A 20,117-nucleotide genomic window follows, 5' to 3' on the forward strand; every position below is an offset into this window, starting at 1 on the left:
TAAGCATCAGGCAAAAACTGTAATTGTAAAGATAAGAAAAGTAGTTGCCCACTACAAAGGGAAACTGTCTCTTTAAAATATATATACAATGTGAGGTGACTGGGATCACTGGTGATCAGATTATGTGATAGACAAACAAGAGACTCTACGGTAGGATGTAATGAGATGAACCCTGCCAGTTCTTGTACTGAGAGACTTATCTCTTTATTAGCTCTAATGTGGCCCATGCTGTTATGGTAGTGCCTCTTATGTGTACAGGTGAACAAGTGCAGGTATGCGTGGTTTGTGTGGGTTCCCTGTGAAACAAAGCTTTGTTGTTAATCCCCCCTTGAGCCTATTAAGTTCAGCCTGAGTAATATTCAAAGTTCCCTATAAATGCGGCGCTAACCCCTCCGTCAGAGAGACACGCCTCTGTTAGATGACACACAGGACACCGGTGTTACTTTTTTTGCAGCTTTACACACAGTAACACTGCTTTAACAGCTTTTTGAGAAGTCCTGTTTTTTATTTGACAAAAATGAGGGGTAATCGTCCGGTAGAGTTCCCAGAAGACTTCTGGATCCCCATCCCTCTGGACACCGACAACATCACATCCCTCAGCCCGTACCTGGTTCCCCAGGATCACTTAGGGAGCCCTGGCATCTTTTATTCCATGTCAGCATTCATGTTCTTCCTCTTTGTGGCCGGTACAGGCATTAACACCATCACTATCGCATGCACTGTTCAATACAAGAAGCTCCGGTCTCACCTGAACTACATCCTGGTGAACTTGGCCATAGCGAACCTCCTCGTCTCCACCGTGGGCTCCTTCACCTGCTTCTACTGCTTTGCCTTCAGATACATGATTCTTGGTCCACTGGCGTGCAAGATTGAAGGATTTACAGCAACTGTTGGTGGTAAGGATTTTAACCAAATGTACAAGATTGCTGCTTATGTGTGTTGTGATGCGTGCATAAAGTACTCTTGTGTTAAACCTTTTTGAAACTGGGATCTTTCTGTACTGTTTTATTTGTCAGCCAAAAGAGCTTCAAATAGCATGATGTCATGCCGTCCCAGGATAAAATAAGCTATTATGTAAAATTGTGTGGTTAACCCATCAGCATAATGGTATTTCATGTAAACATATATCAATGTATCTTTATGAGAAACATTTATTTTTAACAGCAACTGGAGCATTTTTTCAGCACAGTTCCTTCACTATAAGGTTCCTTTAGTTTTAAGAAGTGGGGTGTTCATTTTGTATCAGCGTCAAAGCAATGCAGGCCCTGCTAAATTGTTGAACTTTCCCTTTCACGCTTATGAAGCTGAGTTTTACAAAGGAGTCCTTGTCATGACAGCAGCACGACACATTTCACATTAAGTAACATGCAAAAAACTTAAAATGAAGAACATCATTTTTGACATAAAAGAAACAAGCAATAGACATAAAACAAGAAGCAAATTACATCAAGACAATTGCTTTAATAGCGCTCAGTAACAGGACGTACATCCAATGTTCAAATAGTCCTTAATCCTATTTTACGATCTTACATACTTTAGTTTCTCTATAGCTCACACCACGATGAGTGCACACACACTTTAAAAGCACTTTTCCCTGAAGACAGTGCAGGTTCAAAGAAGAGCACATCATTTGTCTGCATGGCCAAAGGTAACCTAAAATTCTCAAACAGAAGAAAAAGACTCTTTCTTTTCGAACTCAAACTAAATACTCCTCATTGTGCCCTCTACTAAAGTTTCAGCTTCCAGCTATGAAATACTGCATCAAAAGGGATAATCACAGCTTTTAGCAAACACGGCTATAAAACAAAACTAATAGCAATCTCCACTTTCTAAAGTTTTAGCCTCTATTACAACTATACTGTGTCAGCTCCCTCACTGATTGTCAGCGGCTGTGTTAGTCTTTCATATCTCTTCCGTCTTGTTGCAGGTATGGTCAGCCTGTGGTCTCTTGCTGTGGTGGCATTTGAGAGATGGCTCGTGGTCTGCAAGCCACTCGGGAATTTTGTCTTCAAGCCGAACCATGCAATCGCTTGCTGTGCAATGACTTGGGTCTTTGCTTTGTGTGCTGCCGTTCCTCCTCTGGTTGGATGGAGTAGGTCAGTGTATAAAGACCAAACACACAACAGTGTTTATATGGTTTAAATAGTTGGTAGAGTAATCCAGTTATTTTTGAGAAAATGTACAAATGGTGCATCTGAATTTTTTTTTATTCCATATTCTTAAAGAGTAAATCTTTCTTACTTGTATAAGAGCTCTCATAATGATAATGAGGGACATTTATCCCTTGCTCCTTATTCCAAACCACACCAGCACGTACATAACATATGGCTACAGTACTGATTCAGTGTCTGTCTCTCCAGGTATATCCCTGAGGGCATGCAGTGCTCCTGTGGACCGGACTGGTACACAACTGACAACAAGTTTAACAATGAGTCCTATGTGATGTTCCTCTTCTGCTTCTGCTTCTCTGTCCCTTTCTCCGCCATCGTTTTCTGCTACTCACAGCTGCTCCTTATACTGAAATCGGTAGGTATCAGGTTACCAAGGTTAATTTTATGATTGCAGTTAGGAATAATTTCTCATCTGGTTTCATAGAGCTGTAGCCAACCACTTGTCTGTACTTCTCCGTCAATAGGCAGCGAAGGCCCAAGCTGAGTCTGCCTCCACCCAGAAGGCAGAGCGGGAGGTGACCAGGATGGTGGTCGTCATGGTGCTGGGCTTCCTGGTGTGCTGGATGCCTTACGCCTCCTTTGCTCTGTGGGTGATCAACAATCGGGGGCAGCCCTTCGACCTGAGACTGGCCACCATACCCTCCTGTCTGTCTAAAGCCTCCACGGTCTACAACCCATTGATCTACATCCTCCTCAACAAACAGGTTATTTCATGCACTCTGATATGACAGTTATTTGTGGACAGGAGGGTAACTTCGTATCCACTCAACTGAACTGAGGCTGCACTGAGATTAAACAGAGCGACGAAACAAGAAAGAGCCTGTTTTATTTGGATTTTATCACTGGCCAGTGGCGCCCTCTAATGGTGGCTTAAAAACATACACAAAGCTTGCTCCATCCTCAGAGGGAACGCCTGACATGCCCATTAATACTTCAGATTTTCAGCGCTGGTAACACTTTATGATAACCATAATTAATGCATGTATAGTTAATGAAACTGGAGCGAATAGTTACCTGACTGTTAACAAACAATGAGGTGTATATAAAAAAGTATTTGTATTTACATGTATTTAATAACTATTTACAAAATATTGTCAACATCAGTTGCAATACAATAAAGAAATAAACAAGAAATTACTCAAAGATGCTTTTTCTAGGAATTGCAGTCTACCACATTGAAAAAAAAAAAATCAACAGAATAGGAAGAAATAGCAGCTTCGATGCTCAGATGAGGGCTTGAATGTTGTTCTTTTTTTTTTCTTTATCGAAAGTGATATGATGTGACTTCTTTCTTGTTACAAATGCACTTTTTGTAAGCCGCTTTGAACAAAGGCCCTCTGCTAAATGCCCCTAATGTTAATGTAAATAACAGCCTTGGCATGATATTTCGTCAATCTGTGCCAGCATTTCCTGCTGTGCCCCTGTCCAGGGCCTGAAAACATTCTCCTTTAGGCTGTCCTAAGCTGTGCTAACAGGGTAAACAACACCAACAATCCTCCAGTGCTCCTAGTCCAGGCTGCTAGCTGCACCACTGAATAAGCAAACTATGATGGTTATTATGAAGTATTACCTCAATTCTTTATTGATTTGGATTACATGGACAAATACTGTATATCAGCAGAAGTCACCAGATATACTCTTACGGTAGACATCCTCAAAGAGAATCGTCCTGCAGAGTTAAACACAACAATATAAAGACACAAATGTTCTTCTGTTGTTTTTCTCTTTCAGTTCCGCATATGTATAAGGCAGATGCTGGGGATGAGTGGAGGAGATGATGAGGAGTCAACCAATACATCAACCACTGAAGTCTCTAAAGTCGGACCTTCTTAGTTAAAATCAAGAGTTACATATTGTAAATAATGCTGAATCGACAAATTATATGACAAATGGATTACTGTTATTGATATTGATTATTGTCCCACATGAGGCGTTATATGCAAAGAAAAAAAAATAGAATAAAAAACTGAGAAATTCATTTATGCATATGAATATTTGTGTCACTACAAGGCTATTCATTTTAGATGTGCATGGCAAAAGCACATATGTCTAAGACATGAATTCCGTTTACAAAACCTCGTTTTGTTACAAGAAATGAAGATTTCTGAGTCAGGTCACTGAAAACCCATTGTAGTTTTTACACAATTAGCCTTGAACAGCAAAGATTGATAAGTGTATTAGACATTATTGTGAATGAGTTGTACTGGATGTGCATGTATACAACCTGCAACTCAACAACTAATCAATAAACAGTTGAGCTACAACTTTGCAGCTTACATCTGTGCTTGAGAAACAATTGCAGACATTGTCGGCACACACTCTGGGGATCAGCTGATCAGATAGTTTGTAAGATTAGTTGGGTTTACTTCTGAAAAAGCAAAGCCCCCAGATTTCTGCTTTGTCAACTGTCCCCGGATTCATTTTGGTGTTCAACAAAGCCCCCAAGCAGCATCATTTCCCTCCAGCACACTGTGAATATTCTGAAACTTAACACTGTGGTATTAAGTGGAGTAATTCCTAACTTATCCTTCTTATCAATTATGCTTATCAATCATTAATAAGTAGCCAGCAATGAAGAAAACACAACATACAAAACCTATTACCATTTCAGAGTGTTATTACAGTTATGTTTATGTTAAATGGACATCATGCAAACACAAGACAAATTGGTGGAGAGATGAAGACCTGGTACAAGACCTCGTGCCAAGTCTTCATCTCTCCACCAATTTGTCTACATGGTTAAAGAAAAAACGAATCTGCCGCTGTCCCATCTGAACACCGTCTGTCCATCTGGCACCGTCGCTATTGTCGGTAGATCTTTCAGACCTGTGTAAAATTAACAATTCAATCAATATATTCAGGTACATCAGGGCTGGATTGGGACAAAAAATCGGCCCTGGCATTTTTGGCTTAGACCGGCCCCTCATAATCAGCGGAGCACAACCGGAAAAAAAACCCATAACTTTGTGCCTTTAGGCTTATTAGAAATCTACAGTTTATTATTACTTTAGAGATCTATCAAATAACCATTGTGGAAAGCAAATAAGTACATTTACTTAACACATACTTGAGTAAAGGTATATTCTATTTCAAGCATCATGTATCATCGGCATCCTAGATCTCAGAAGTTTAGCATCTATTGTTCACTCTACCACTTTTGTCTGCTCTGTGTAGTTCAACTGATTATTTTATCCTTTTTATTGAAATCATCTCTAATATGTATTTTCTGAATTTCCCTGATATAGCAGCTCAATTCTAATTCTTCAGGTTAAAAGGTGCTCCCTTTAAAAAGCTATAAAATTGTTATATCAGGCTAAAAACAGGCCTGCTTTATGAACTCATGCAAAGCAACTTGTCTGAAAAGCATTTGACAGATCAACTCTTGTTCAATGTGGGCAAACCTTTTGCTAATAATACTTTTATACTTTTTTTACACTTACTTTAGTAATGCTTAAATTGCAAAGCTTTTACTAATCATTTAGCAGTCTTTAAATCTGTTTTTTAAAACATGTTTAACCACAGCATAGAGGGCTGCTACACATTCAAATTACTATGCAGCCTTTCAACACACCTTTAACCTAAATATCTAAAATGCTATGATGGAGCCTAAAGTAGACACTTAATGCTCATCCGACACCTGAGAAGTGTCGGATGAGCATTAAGTGTCTACTTGACCGTTTGCTGTTTTATCAGAATAAGGTACCGTGGCTGCCAGATTTTGAGAAGTATGCAACACCAATTAATATGATACTGATCAATCGCCATTGCTCATCATTATCATGTAATTAGAGTTCTCAACGGGCCTGAAAATTACAGTCCGAACCCGACACAGCGCTACACACCCGCATGAATTGCCCGCCCGTTAACACGGCCAGAGCCCGCGGGTCCGGTCGGGTTTGTCCGACCCGTTGAGAGCTCCTGTAATGTTCCTAACGTTCCCTCCATCACCTCACAGTCCCTGTATTAACGTTACTAAGTGCTTACCGGCTGTAGGCTACTATACTGTCCCTGTCAGTCAGCATCCTCTCTGGCTGCTCCTCTCCTGCCCGCTGCTGCTGTCTTCACCTTCAACCTGCTGCTGCTGGATCATTGCTGTCTCAGAGGACGTGGAGGCTACAGCAACCCCTCCAGCGAACATGTCTGTTCATTTTACAGCATCTACACCGAGATTCTTCTCTTAGCACGCAACTTCTCTGCACACAATTTCTTTCTCTTTGGTTGCTCCATGTTGTCAGTAGGGGTGGGCGGATCGATCCAAATATCGATAGTATCGATACCAAGGTGAGTATTGGTATCGGATTGATACTAGCGTGATGAGATCGATATTTTTGTTGTAGTTTCTCTTCCATAAATTCAGCAAAGCACTCATATTTCTTCACAGAGTTTGTGTGAGCGCAGCGCTCCTCTTCACTTTTCTCACCCTGCTCACTCAGTTTCACTGTAACTGTAACTCAAAAATATATACTTATATTGATATAGAGTCTACCTCAAACCTGAAGTTTGAATATGGCAGAATATAATAACCCTTCTGTGTATCTGTTGAAGGAACATCAGTATTTCTATTTAGGCTACATGCAGATAGGTTATAGATTTAATCAAGTTAAATATAATTTTCTTATTTGGCTAAAATCTTTGTCCTGTGTTTTATCATTATCATAATCATGGTCAACTAATTAAAGGCAAAAGTACCAAATCACTCAATGATCAGGAATTTTCTAGTAAAAAGTATCAGTATCGGTATCGGTATTGGTATCTGCAATACTGGCCATGTAATTACTTGGTATCAGATCGATACCAAAATTTGCAGTATCGCCCACCCCTAGTAGTCAGTCCTCGCGCTCAACACTTTGAAACTAGCAGAAGTTACAGGAGACAGCGCAGGGAGGGGTGGGGCCTCCTTCGTACTATATCCTGATTGGCTCAGTTCTCTGTCTAACTTGAAGACGGACCAATGGGCCGCCCCCTCTAAATTGTGCACTTAGAAAAAAAAAGGAGGGCTGAGAGAGATTGGATTAGCCCAATGTCCTTCAAGAAAACAACCAATGGGCCATCGCGGTCGATAAAAATGATTTATAATAAAACTTTTGGATTAAATTATGAAAGCCCGGCCCATAAATGTGCGTCGGCCCACCGGGCATTGCCCGGTATGCCAGATGGCCGGTCCATGCCTGAGGTACATACAACATACACAGTGGAGTAAAGCTGTCTTTGTCAATCCTGGTCATGGGGGCCTAAAGCCCTGCGTGTGCCTATCAGGGATGTTTGAGCATGAAACATCCAAAACATGCAGGGCGGGAGGCCTCTAGGAGCAGCATTGAAAAACACCGGTGTAAAGGATGAAAATTTGACATTCAGCCTACAGATGGCTCCATACTTCAAAACGAACAAGCCTGATACACACCGGTCACCATGTGGGCTGTTGGGCCGTCAGTCATTCTTACCTGTTGCCCACAATGCTGCAGGTATGTAGTTCATTAGTTTACTCACCTAAGCAGAAACTAAAAGACTTTAACCTGAAGAGTTTAAAGGATAAACTAGCAGATCAACACACACACACACGCACACACACTCCACCGACCTTTGCATGAAGAGTGAGAGTGAGACTAATTGCAATATGCGTCCAGTTTGATATATATCAGTGTAACTATAAATCACAGTTTAAAGTAGTTACATTCAGTTGTTGTCCTCTAACCAACACAATAAGATGAAGACAATTATCTTAATAGGATTACCAATTAACCTCTGAGCTGGGACTCACACATTGACGCGGTGTTGGCAGGCATGATAGGTTTAAGGGAATCATCAAAGGAATGTGAATCGTCACAATAACATAAAAACAGCGTATTTGATCCGAAACACTTTCCTTTCCTCATTCCTGTCGCCAACTGCTACTGCACCAGAACAACATAAGCACAGAAATCTGAGAATAGGATTATTACCTGATGTAACGTGAACACAAGCCCATGTGAGCAGAAATGGTAGACTCTGTTCACCCTACACCAGTGTAATCATTTACAGTCACCACACATTTAGATCACCTGCTGTTCAAACGGAGACTGTACAACCTCCTCGTATCCTGGTCAGGGTGAACATGGAGAATCTTGTTGGTAGTCGAGAGCAAATCCGAGTTCTGCTAGTAGTGAACTTTTACAAAAAATGAATAGTTCAGAACTAGCGGAATTCCAGACATACCCTCGAAACATCTGTCTGATTCAATAGGTTCAACTCCACCTGCATGATCAGGGAATTAACATTAAGATACAGAAAGTGCAACACTCTCCCCTTAGACATTTGTAATTTTACAATTAAAGAAAAATCTTCTTCTCCCTTCTTTAGTTTTTTTGTCAAAAGGAGCATTAACGCTGATAAATGCAAATTCCCAAAGTAGTCAAACATTTTGAAAATACCAGTTAGATACTAATATAGATAGAAACATATTTGATAATAAAGGAAAATGTAAGAAAAGTTTACAGATTTCTTGACTTCCAGGATCCCTCCTCATCTTGATGTGCAGTCCTCGTCCCACAAAGAGTTCTTATCAAATCTGAGGACAAGCTACCTGCGCAAGAAGCGCACTCCAGAAAAACCGAATCAACAGATTACATTAACTGCTATAGCGGCTTTGGTAGAACTTAACTTTCTCCTGAAATGAACTGTTGTTCCGGAGAGATTAACCTGTTACGGAGTGAGCACGCCAGAAGTAATTACTGTACTCTGTGTTAATCCGTTTTGTGGAGGAACCTGAGTTGTCCGTATAATCTGCTTTGGTCTACTGGGACACATTCACCTTAATTTCTCAACATCCGTTGAGACGTTCAATATGTCTCACACAGCTGCTACTCTAATTTCTTACCCTAGATAAATCCACATTGTGTCAGTTCAAACAATGTTATATCACTGCTCATCAATAATCTCATCAATGATGTTGAAATTCTACCCAATTATAGGACCCAGGGGAAGTCTTGCGTGTTTGGTCTTTACACATCCTTTCTGAACAGGACACAGTCACAGTCTATTGCTCGACCTTGGAGAACTAATTTCTGTTTGACATCTCGACAGCAAAGAACACTTAGATCATTTGTTGATGGTTGTTCAGGGTCCCCCTTCTCCTTCTTCCACACTCAGATAAGATGAATGAAATGCTTTTTAGGATTGATTTCATGTGGAACAAGGGATCATTTACATACAAAAGTTTTCTTCCACCTTGTGGAAGTCACTTCCACCTTGTGCTTTTCCTGCTATGACAAGTCAAAATGTGTGCTGTGAAAAGGGTCTTTTCCTGAATGTTTAGCATCATTTGTCCATTTGTTTCCAAGGTGAAGCCATTTATAATATCCACTGCTCTGGTACACCGCACTGGTATTCAACATTGCTGGTCAATATGGTTGTACCTTTTTTAACTAGACTGTTAGCCGTACATATGAGGCAGAGAAGTTAAAGCATCAGTATGACTGAAACAAACTTGGTTCTTTGAATGTGTCATCTGAGCACATGTAGCAGAAAAGTGTTTCTGTCTTTTCCAAATTGCCACACTGTTGGCAGGGTGTAAAGGCTGCCATCATAGCCTCCCCCTGGCTGCTTTTTGCTGGCTGCTGATATGACCTCTCGATTTCTATGTCTTTTTATGTCTTAGTAGTCTCTACAGGATGAACAGCACAAATAACGATAAGAGCGCATGCTTTCGGATATACAGCCTCTCCTTGAAAACGCCCATGTTGTTGCCCTTGCTTTACATGAAGAAATGGCAGAAGGAGTTGTGTGAAGAATTAGAAATGAGAGCAATGGGAGAGAAGAGAACTCTTTCTTACTTTTACACCTAAACACACCTGGTTCAATTTCTACCTAAATCTGGTGTCATAGCAGGATTATATGTTTCAGAATGATGCAAAATTTTACTTTTGTTGCAAAAGGGCTTTCACAAGCATTTTCACTGAAAAGGAATAAATCCAATATTTATTGTTGTGGACCATGTAACCCCAAGCTTTTTAAATGTATATTGGCTTTCTGGCTTTTCTTACTTCATATCTTGTAGATAATGTTTGAACTGAATGCATGATGTTCTTTTTAATTAAAGTAGAAAGCAGCACATGCTGGCTATCATCTCATTTACCATAAGAGTGGCTCCACTTATCTCCTAAAGACATCCTCTTGGGAATACTTGGAACTGAAGAGCTTTGGACGGATGCACCTGCCGCTCGGAGTCACACTGCCAGAAATGTGATCATAGCAGAGCAGTGTCAGAAATTCAAAACCGAAAATACAAATATCCTGAAAACCACAATGTAGTGGTCCAGTATCTCATTTCTCACGGCAAATAAAACAGCTTTCTTCCAACTTAATATTAAAACTTTGATTACCAATTACCAATTTCCAAAACCAAAATTAAGCCTGTGCTTTAGAATAAAACAATTCATACTACAGCAATAAAACTTCATGGACTCTACTAAAGCATCTCACATGACAATCCTCCGGCCACCAGTGCATGACCTTGGCGTTCAAACCTTTCCATAACGATATGACGTGTCGTGGGATCAAGAAAATGACTCTATATTCTGAGGTGAACTGCTAATTGTGTTGGGATTAAAAGTGACGGACTTCCTTTACGTGTCAACCCCTGCTGTCCACTAATGCCCATCAGGATCCACACTAATACCTATAGGAACCATCATGACATACATAGTATGAAATGTAACTGATATGCACAGTTAGCAACTCATGCCATAACTGATATGAGTTTCTGGAGTTATTGTTGTTGTAGTTCTAATTTTTTTTTTATATTTATTATTCTTATTGTGGTATTTTTAAAAAATATGCTTTCATATTTTAATTCTATGCTGTGCCTCTGAAACAAAATTTCGTTCTGTATTCAATTGTTGCACACTTAATGACAATAAAGTCTGTCTAAGTCAACGTCTAAGTCTAAGTCTAATGAGGACTCACAGAAGTAAATGGTCGCACCAAATTTCCACGTCAGCCAAAGGTCTGGCAGCTAATCCCCATTTGGATGGAGCGGACAGAGATCCGCTTTCCAGCAAGATTACTGGGTCATTTTGTGTCTTACACTGAGAAGCTGATAGTTTAAGTACAGTTCAAAATAAGTTTGCTTATGCTCTGCCTCTGAGTATCCCTGCCAAGCGCAGCACCACTGCTGTAATTTAATTGTGACCTAATCCCATCCAAAGTCCCTGAAGTGTAAGTATAAAAGCTGAAATTGTGTGACACCAGTCACCCAAGGCAGCTGCGAGTGACAAGAAAGGAAAACCTTATTGTAAAATCGAAATGGCAGAGGACTGGGGTAAACAGGCTTTTGCTGCCAGGCGCTACAATGAAGACACAACAAGGGGATCTGCGTTCACTTACACAAACAGCAATCATACCAAAGGTACAGTATTATCATTTTATTATTTATCGAAGAATTTAATGGTCAAGTTACAGTCATTATAGTAAGTGTTAGAACTCTTGGGTTTTGCTGAGGACTTTTGTGCTGTGTCATAGACATACATCTCATTTTATTGATAATTGAGGTATAGTACCTGCAGTCTTTCCATGAATTAAAAAGCTTTGCTGTTCAGAACACAAATACATTTTTTCAGTTTGACCCTCATTAGATTCGAACAATTGGCTGATGAGGAATTTACATTTTATTGTACAAAACTGCTTCAAAATGGCAAAGAACTTGATGACATTTGTCTAATTCTCAACCCCGGACAGAGTATCTATGTTAAATCAGATATCATATATTTAACGATAATGATATATAACTGCTGTCTGATATTGCTTCAGAGACCCTACAAATGTGGACACAATGTGGACTTGTGAGATGAGATTGTTTTGTTTTGTTTTCCCCAGATCCCTTCGAGGGTCCCAATTACCACATCGCTCCACGATGGGTTTACAACCTTTCCACATGCTGGATGATTCTTGTGGTCATCTTATCAGTCTTCACCAACGGCCTCGTGTTGGTGTCTACAGCAAAGTTCAAGAAACTCAGACACCCACTGAACTGGATCTTAGTCAATCTCGCAATTGCTGATCTTGGAGAGACAGTTTTTGCCAGCACTATCAGTGTATGCAACCAGTATTTTGGTTACTTTATTCTTGGACACCCGATGTGCGTCTTTGAGGGCTACACTGTCTCAGTTTGCGGTAAGTGGTCACAGTTTTTTCTCCTTGATTGATTCTTGGTGCTGCATATGTTATCAGGCTTTGAGTTAAGTACTGAATATCCTGTTTCCTTGCGCAGGAATTACTGCTCTCTGGTCCCTGACGATCATTTCCTGGGAGAGGTGGATAGTTGTGTGCAAACCTTTTGGAAACATCAAATTTGATGAAAAATGGGCCATAGGTGGAATAGTATTCTCCTGGGTCTGGTCAGCAGTGTGGTGTGCTCCCCCCATCTTTGGATGGAGCAGGTAGGCTAATGTTTCTCTTTAAAAACCTGCATTTTGTATTTTTCAACCAGAAACGTAAACTTAACATCGTCTTGCATCAGGTACTGGCCTCATGGACTGAAGACTTCCTGTGGACCTGACGTATTCAGTGGAAGCGAAGATCCTGGCGTCCAGTCCTACATGATTGTACTTATGATCACATGTTGCTTAATTCCTCTGGCTATCATCATCTTATGCTACCTCGCAGTCTGGTTGGCTATCCGTGCAGTAAGTTATCTTCCCGCAGTTTTATAATGTATATAAAGTAGACCACAGCTTGAGACTCAGTCTGTTTTTCCATCACAGGTTGCTATGCAGCAGAAAGAGTCAGAGTCAACCCAGAAAGCCGAGAGGGAAGTATCCAGGATGGTTGTCGTCATGATCTTTGCATATTGCTTTTGTTGGGGTCCTTACACCTTTTTCGCCTGCTTTGCTGCGGCTAACCCCGGATATGCATTCCATCCCCTGGCTGCTGCCTTACCTGCCTACTTCGCCAAGAGCGCCACCATCTACAACCCAGTTATCTATGTCTTCATGAACCGACAGGTGGGTCATATTGATCACATTTTTTTGTCTAAATAATTTGTGTGTTTTACATTTGTAAAATGCTTCTTTTTTTATTTCTTTGATATCAGTTCCGTCAATGCATCATGAAGCTCTTTGGCAAAGAAGTGGATGATGGCTCTGAAGTATCCACATCAAAGACTGAAGTCTCCTCTGTGGCTCCTGCATAAACCTCCATGTTTCATAAATTGGCTCCATGAGGGTCATTCTGATTTGTACAGTAAATGTTTATTTATTTATTACATTTTTTAGTAAATATAGCTTTCTGGCAAATAAAAAAAATAACAAAAAAAAAATATATATAAAGAAAATTGTGTGATAATATCATGGTCTTCTTTCGGAACTGCATGAATAAAAAAAGTCTAATACAAGAAAGGTTATTTTTTGGTGATTCATTTATTGAATGGTTCAGAGCAAGAACCTTGACCATTGTCAGTGCTGGTGTTACTGTTTGGCAGAGAGACTTGGCAAAAACTTTTATATTTCCAGAAACTTTGTTATAAAGACGACTGTGGAGCAGCTACAGATTGTATATCTTGATGGAAGTGCTCCAGTAGAGCCATACAGGGGTTGACATAGTGTCAATAATGTACAGTGGCTTGATTGACTTTTCAAATCTATTTGGGGTCTCTGGGTTTATAGAGACTTGGATTTCTCCAGTTTCATCAGTATGTTTCATCTGTTGTTTTAAAACAGGTCCCATCTACTTACGTTGATTAGAAGAATGCTGCAACACTGTTTTGCTGTGAAGCTCCAAAAATGTTTGGTGGACTGTAAAACTTCACTTGACTTTCCATTGTAATGAAGGTAGACAATGAGTTAAATTAGTCATTTGGACAACCTGAGGTGTCCCTCGTATGTAATTTGGTATGTGGAGCTGTGAGAAATCATTGCCTGCCAGAACAGGAAGACAGTGCTCCAACTGCTGAATACCCAAAGGTATAAACACACACAAATCTTTGGGAAAAAGTTGACAAATCTCAGCTTTACCAATTTATTGTGGCCAAGTCAACCAACATGCTATCGTTTTGTCAGTGTGGCCTTCATCAGAGCATGGAGGAAAATGGAAGTCATGTCAGTTATAAACAGTAGTTAGCAGTGGACTGGCTTAAAGGGTTACATAGTATTTATCTTCTTAGGGTCCCATATACAGTAAATCTTCTCTTGACAATGACTGAAAATGGGTGGAATGGTATATCCCATACAATTTAACAGTGCGAACCAGGTTTACAGACTCGTAATATATATTCTATGTTTCCAAATTTTGAAATGTGAGAAAGTGTTTGAAACTGAAATCATCAGTGAGTCCGGAAAGTGTCATAGTGTCAACACAATGCATCACTTTAGTATGTTGAATGTTGTTGAGAAAGACACCATAAAACATTGTCACACTTCATGGTTCGAATATTAAAAAGAGATTATGTTCAATGATGGTACTGAAAGTCTGGCACCACCAGAGTTATTAGGGCCACAACTGTCCAAACAAAAAACAAAACAAAACTCAAAATCAGATAGTTCTTGAGATATTTCAGTCAGAACTTAACTGGAGGACTAACAGACCAACATAAAGCAGTTCAGATGTTTTGTGTGTAAAGTTTTCTTGACAAGAAAGTACCTTCTTGCAAAGTAACTAAAAACTACAGCTGTCAGACGAAGATGAAGGACTAAAAGGCACAATATTTGCAACTAGAATTTAGTGAAGTATAAAGTCTTGGGCCTCAGAATAGTATTTAAATAAAGCACTTGTCTAAATCTACTTGGTAACTTCCCAACACTAATTAAAACATTGCACAACACTGTATTCTGTCAGGGTCAGCCACACAACACCAGCATGGAGCTGATACTAATTCTGTGTCTTGTGTCAGGTCACTGTCTGGTCATTGTTGAGCTGCCTGCTATACTAACAATTACTTGAACTACTTGAACATTTGATTATTTGTTAATGGTGATTATCACTGATGCACTAACAATCTATTTGGTTGCATTTTACACTCTAACACTTCACATTTTAGTCTATACAAAATACATCAAGGATACCAATGGACTCTCTGGGTACGGAGGCTACAGGTAGGTGCACAGGACTCATTGGTGACAGAGCTAGATTACTCCCTAAGTTCTTTTTTATCTACCTAGTACATATATATTAAATTAAATCTTCTTTTTTTTTTAATAAAATGTTTTTCTGACGTCGTCTGACGCTTGATGCCATAATCAAAACGCGCTTTTATTTTGACATTTGGCCGGATGTTATGGCTGACGTCAGTCTGCGCCGATGTCCAGCTTGTCGCCACACACGTGAAGTCAGAGACCAGACTCCGCTGAACTCATGTCGAAAGCTAGTACGTATTTTATGGTTATTTGCGAACTGTGTTCATTCATTAAATAACTGTGACTGGTTTAAATCAGATTCTGTCGTTTCTCACACTTCACAGAACAAAAACGAGCCAAACGTCTCGGCTTCCTCGGAAAGTTTAAGGTAAGTGCTAGCAAGCTAATGTTAACTGTGGCTAGCTGTTCGTGCTGGAGCTCCCAGTCAGCTCCTCGGCTGTCATCTGATGTACTGTTTTGGGTCTGACATTGTAAACAGTGGTCCGTTTTCAGTGAATAACAGTTACCAAAACGACACATTTAAACAGAGTTAGGTCTTTATTTTCAGTAAAATATCGAAGTCTGATGTCAGGACAACCCAAATCACTGAAGGCAACATGTTAAGTCATATTGTAATGACTGCTCAGAGTTATGACTAGCACCGACGGGTACATCAGCCACCTTAGTTTCACTGTGCATTTCTTCATAAACCAACTAAAAAGCTATACAGAGTTTATACATCAGAAACTGACATTAAGAAAAGAAGAAGACATGGAAGAAAAGACAGCGCACGAGTATGAAATGTTTTCCTGTCTACAGAATACAGATGGACGGCAGGGTGATGCTTCGGGGCGGACAAAGAATTCAGAGCAGTCATCTGTGCAGCAGCTCAAAGCCCAAAGAAATCCAGAAGAAATCAGGAAGCAACGGGTGAACATTTGAAAGCTTTGCTTATGATTATATTTATGGTTGTGTTACTGATATCTTAACCGGTCTCTCAATTTGCACATTTCCTAATTAGCTCCAGGAACTCCAGGAAAAGCAGAAAATCTCTAGAGAACGAGAGCTGATGAAGAGGAGGAATTTGCAAAGCTTTCAGAATGACATCCTGCAACGACAAAGAGATTTTGAGCAGAGGGTAAATTCGATTGATCGGTAGATGTGATTTAGTGGCCTCCATTCAGAACCACTGCACACTGTGAAACTTTTCAGTGTAGAAATGTCATTATTTTTTGTCTTTGTGTTCACAGGAGATGGAGATGCAGAGTTTGGAGAAGCATGTTAATTTTGAAAATGAGAATTCAAGAAAAGCATATTACAGAGAATTTAAAAAGGTACGAAGATTTCCCCATACATACCACAAGCTGGCTGTTCTGTTGAATATTAAAATGAAAGAGGCATATACAAACAATTATCACCAACAATTTCAGAACTTTTTCTTAACCATTTTCATAAGCGGTCAAACGACAATTAACAATGGAAGAATAGTTAATAACCCACTACCATAAATCGGGCATTTGCCAGTGCAATTTCCAGTCACAGACATCCTACACATTCATCCACACACAGACATTTTGTGATTTAGAAATAACCCTGTTCCTTCTGCTTTGAGCAAGGTGGGGTGGACTTTTTAACATGAACACTGTTTTTAAATAATGTTTTCATAGGTAGTCGAGGCTGCAGACGTGATTTTGGAGGTTTTGGATGCACGTGACCCTCTTGGCTGCAGATGTCCTCAGGTGGAGCAGGCAGTCATTCAAAGTGGAACGAACAAGAAGATAGTTTTAGTGCTCAATAAAATTGGTGAGCAAGCCAAATACATTTAGAAAGTATACCTGCATATATTTTTTTGGATAACAAAGTTGTTTTGTTCATTTTGTGAAATATTCTATGCAAAACACACGTGGATTTGTTTTGATTACAGATTTGGTGTCAAAGGAAATCGTGGAAAAGTGGATAAAATATCTTCGTAACGAGTTTCCTACTGTAGCCTTTAAGGCATCTACCCAGCAACAGACGAAGAACTTGGTAAGCAGTTAAATATTTGTCTTTATTATACATTTTATACATTATACAAGTGCAAATTCAGATCCACATAATTAGAATTAGAATTACATACAGAATCACATCACTTCTCCTTACGTCTTGTCCCATGCACAGAAACGCAGTAACGTACCAGTGACACAGGCCACCACAGAGCTTCTCAGCACCAGTGCTTGTGTTGGTGCGGATTGCTTGATGAAGCTACTCGGCAACTACTGCCGCAACCTAGACATAAAGACGGCCATCACCGTAGGTGTTGTAGGTAAGCACCACATCCAGCAACACGCCTTATTCTTGCTTTATTTAAGTCGAGGTTGTCTAAAGCAAAATCTTTTTGCCACTCCTGTTTTGAAGGCTTTCCAAACGTGGGAAAGAGTAGTTTGATCAACAGTTTGAAACGAGCACGAGCATGTAATGTCGGAGCCACTCCTGGTGTCACCAAGTAAGTAGACAGGAAGTTGTTGATCTGTGAAGTCCTTCTTGTTTCCAGCCAGCCTTGCTGACTGACTTTGATGGATTTCAGGTGCCTTCAGGAGGTGCATTTGGACAAACACATTAAGCTGTTGGATTGCCCTGGCATTGTCATGGCAACTTCGACAACTGATGCAGCAATGATTCTTCGGAACTGTGTGAAAATCGAACAGCTTGTTGATCCTCTACCACCTGTTGAGGCCATCCTTCGACGGTGCAACAAGGCGCAGGTACGTCAGTTCTAACCTTTTTGTATTTTGCCTAATTGTGTTGTACTGCTATCATAGTGAATTATTTTGTATGGACAGATCATGGAGCACTATGGCGTCCCAGACTTTCACACACCTCAGGACTTCTTGTCTTTGCTTGCTCGACGTCAAGGCAAACTTAGAAAGGGAGGACTGCCTGACACTGACAAAGCAGCTAAGAGTGTGTTAATGGACTGGACAGGGTAGGTAAAAAAAACATGTTTTGGAAGTTTAACAAATGACAGCCACCCAGTGTGCACTTTGTTAATGCAGCTGGTTTTGTAATTTAGAGGAAGGATCAGCTACTTCACGCACCCTCCAGATACGCACACTCTTCCCACACATGTCAGTGCTGAGATCGTTACAGAGATGGGTAAAGCTTTCGACTGGGATGAGCTTGAAAAAGGAAACCAGGAGGTGCTTGCAGGTAAAAATAATGGGCTACTTCACCCAAATCACAACACATATATTTTTCTCAGTTAGCTCCTGTGGTATGTAGAAACAAAGTTTACCTTGATTACCTAGATTACCTTGGTCTTTGGTAAAATAACAAACAAAAGCGTTCCTCCAATGGTGGATTGTTGTATTTCAGAGTCATCTTGTCCTGATATCCAAATGGGCTTCTGCATGGAAACTACTGGAATGACTCAAGGTGGACAGGATGAACCACCCTCTGACCTGATAATGGTAGCGGGGTCCTTGGAGGAGCCCGAATTTAAAGACGAAACTGAATCTATGGAGGATGAGCAGGACCCAGAGGTGTGAAACACGGCAGTCCTTTCAGATTAAGTTTATATTTAAAGTGTGTTGTGTGCTTAAAGACTTTTAGATGTGGTTAATTTAACTAATCATAGTTTCTCCCACTCAAATAGTTTGGACCAATGACAGTGGAGATAAAATCCCAAAAGTCAAAGACTGACCTACCTGCAAATGATGCTGCCCCCAAGCCTCCAAATTTGAATGATATTGTGAATGTAGATCCTCTACAACAAGGACAGGCACTTATGGCTGCCAGCAAGAAGAGGAAAAAGCAGCAGAAAAGAGCTGGTTTGTATAAATATTGGTCCTAGTCCAATGCTCTTCATTTTGTCTGTGGTGTGTTCAGGCTATATCTTAAAATTCAATCCAAGAAAAAGTCAACAAAGAACAGTCTCCTAGGTGGTTTCATCGGTTGATGGTTTGGACTTGAACTGTGTTAGGCGGCTGTAGCTCAGTGGGTAGAGCTGAGGACTAGTGACCGGAAGGTCGCTGGTTCGAATCCCTCCCCAGGGCGGGACTGAGTTACAAGCCGAAGCATCCTTGAGCAAGATCCCAGCATCCCAACACTGCTCCTGATGTGCAGTTGGGCACATGCCATCAGTAAGGGCCCTGCGATGAGCTGGCGACTCATCCAGGGAGTACCCTGGCCTTCGCCCATAGAGTCACTGGATTTGGCCCCAGTACCCCCGCTCCACCTTGAAAAAAAAAAGGTGGTATAAAAGCACTAACATCACCCGCGACCCGCATGGATAAAGCGGAAGAAAATGTGTTAATGTTCAAAATTGGCCTGAGAAAAAACATTTAACATTTATTTTGTGTTTCTAAAATGTTTTATAGGTCTGTAGTGATTATTTTGCTTACAACACTTAGCCTAGCAGCTTAATTTCATCACAGACAGGCTTCAGTTTTGAGTCTTGTGTTGTTTCTATACTTTGAGCAGATTACATATAATCATGCCAAATGATTTACCCTTTTCTTGTTTTTCCCTCTGCAGATAAAATTGCCACCAAACTCTCAGACACCTTGACAGCTGCAATGGACTTCTCATTTTCAGATAGCTGAAAATAGATTGAAATAAAAGATTAAAAGAATAAAATATTTGTGTTTTTCTTTTTGGATACAGCTACAGAATTCTGGTTTGTGTAAAACGTATTCACATTTCACATGCAAAAGATTAATAAAAACCTACACTTCTGATATTTGATAACTTATCCATTGTAAAACTGATTCAGTCTTTCGTAGGGTTTGAACTTGATAGAATGTATTCCTGTTTTGCACGTTTTGCCAATATTGTTATTTGCCCAGTTTGCGCCTGGAGGCGCTATATTTAAACTCAACAACAG

General features: G+C 40.2%; 3 protein-coding genes across 3 annotated transcripts; all 3 read left to right on the top strand.

The window, feature by feature from the left end:
* Window positions 1–424: 424 nt before the first annotated feature.
* Window positions 425–4,149, top strand: LOC115583492 (blue-sensitive opsin). The gene is made up of 5 exons (XM_030420396.1): window positions 425–896; window positions 1,928–2,096; window positions 2,361–2,526; window positions 2,636–2,875; window positions 3,903–4,149. Exons 1-5 carry the CDS (start codon window positions 518–520, stop codon window positions 4,002–4,004), a joined length of 1,056 nt encoding a protein of 351 aa, XP_030276256.1. The 5' UTR covers window positions 425–517; the 3' UTR covers window positions 4,005–4,149.
* A 7,231-nt stretch (window positions 4,150–11,380) lies between these two features.
* On the top strand, window positions 11,381–13,536 carry LOC115583167 (red-sensitive opsin). Its single transcript, XM_030419681.1, has 6 exons — window positions 11,381–11,553; window positions 12,021–12,317; window positions 12,415–12,583; window positions 12,664–12,829; window positions 12,908–13,147; window positions 13,237–13,536. Exons 1-6 carry the CDS (start codon window positions 11,451–11,453, stop codon window positions 13,333–13,335), a joined length of 1,074 nt encoding a protein of 357 aa, XP_030275541.1. The 5' UTR covers window positions 11,381–11,450; the 3' UTR covers window positions 13,336–13,536.
* Window positions 13,537–15,366: 1,830 nt separating this feature from the next.
* gnl3l (G protein nucleolar 3 like) lies at window positions 15,367–19,872 on the top strand. Its single transcript, XM_030419678.1, has 15 exons — window positions 15,367–15,504; window positions 15,598–15,641; window positions 16,073–16,183; window positions 16,275–16,391; window positions 16,504–16,587; window positions 16,921–17,056; window positions 17,178–17,281; window positions 17,414–17,558; window positions 17,651–17,738; window positions 17,820–17,997; window positions 18,076–18,218; window positions 18,306–18,442; window positions 18,608–18,774; window positions 18,888–19,062; window positions 19,769–19,872. The coding sequence occupies exons 1-15, from the start codon at window positions 15,492–15,494 to the stop codon at window positions 19,834–19,836; spliced, it is 1,710 nt and encodes a 569-aa protein (XP_030275538.1). The 5' UTR covers window positions 15,367–15,491; the 3' UTR covers window positions 19,837–19,872.
* Window positions 19,873–20,117: the final 245 nt, after the last annotated feature.

Source organism: Sparus aurata, chromosome 6, assembly GCF_900880675.1.
Source record: "Sparus aurata chromosome 6, fSpaAur1.1, whole genome shotgun sequence".
NCBI classification, from domain to species: domain Eukaryota; kingdom Metazoa; phylum Chordata; class Actinopteri; order Spariformes; family Sparidae; genus Sparus; species Sparus aurata.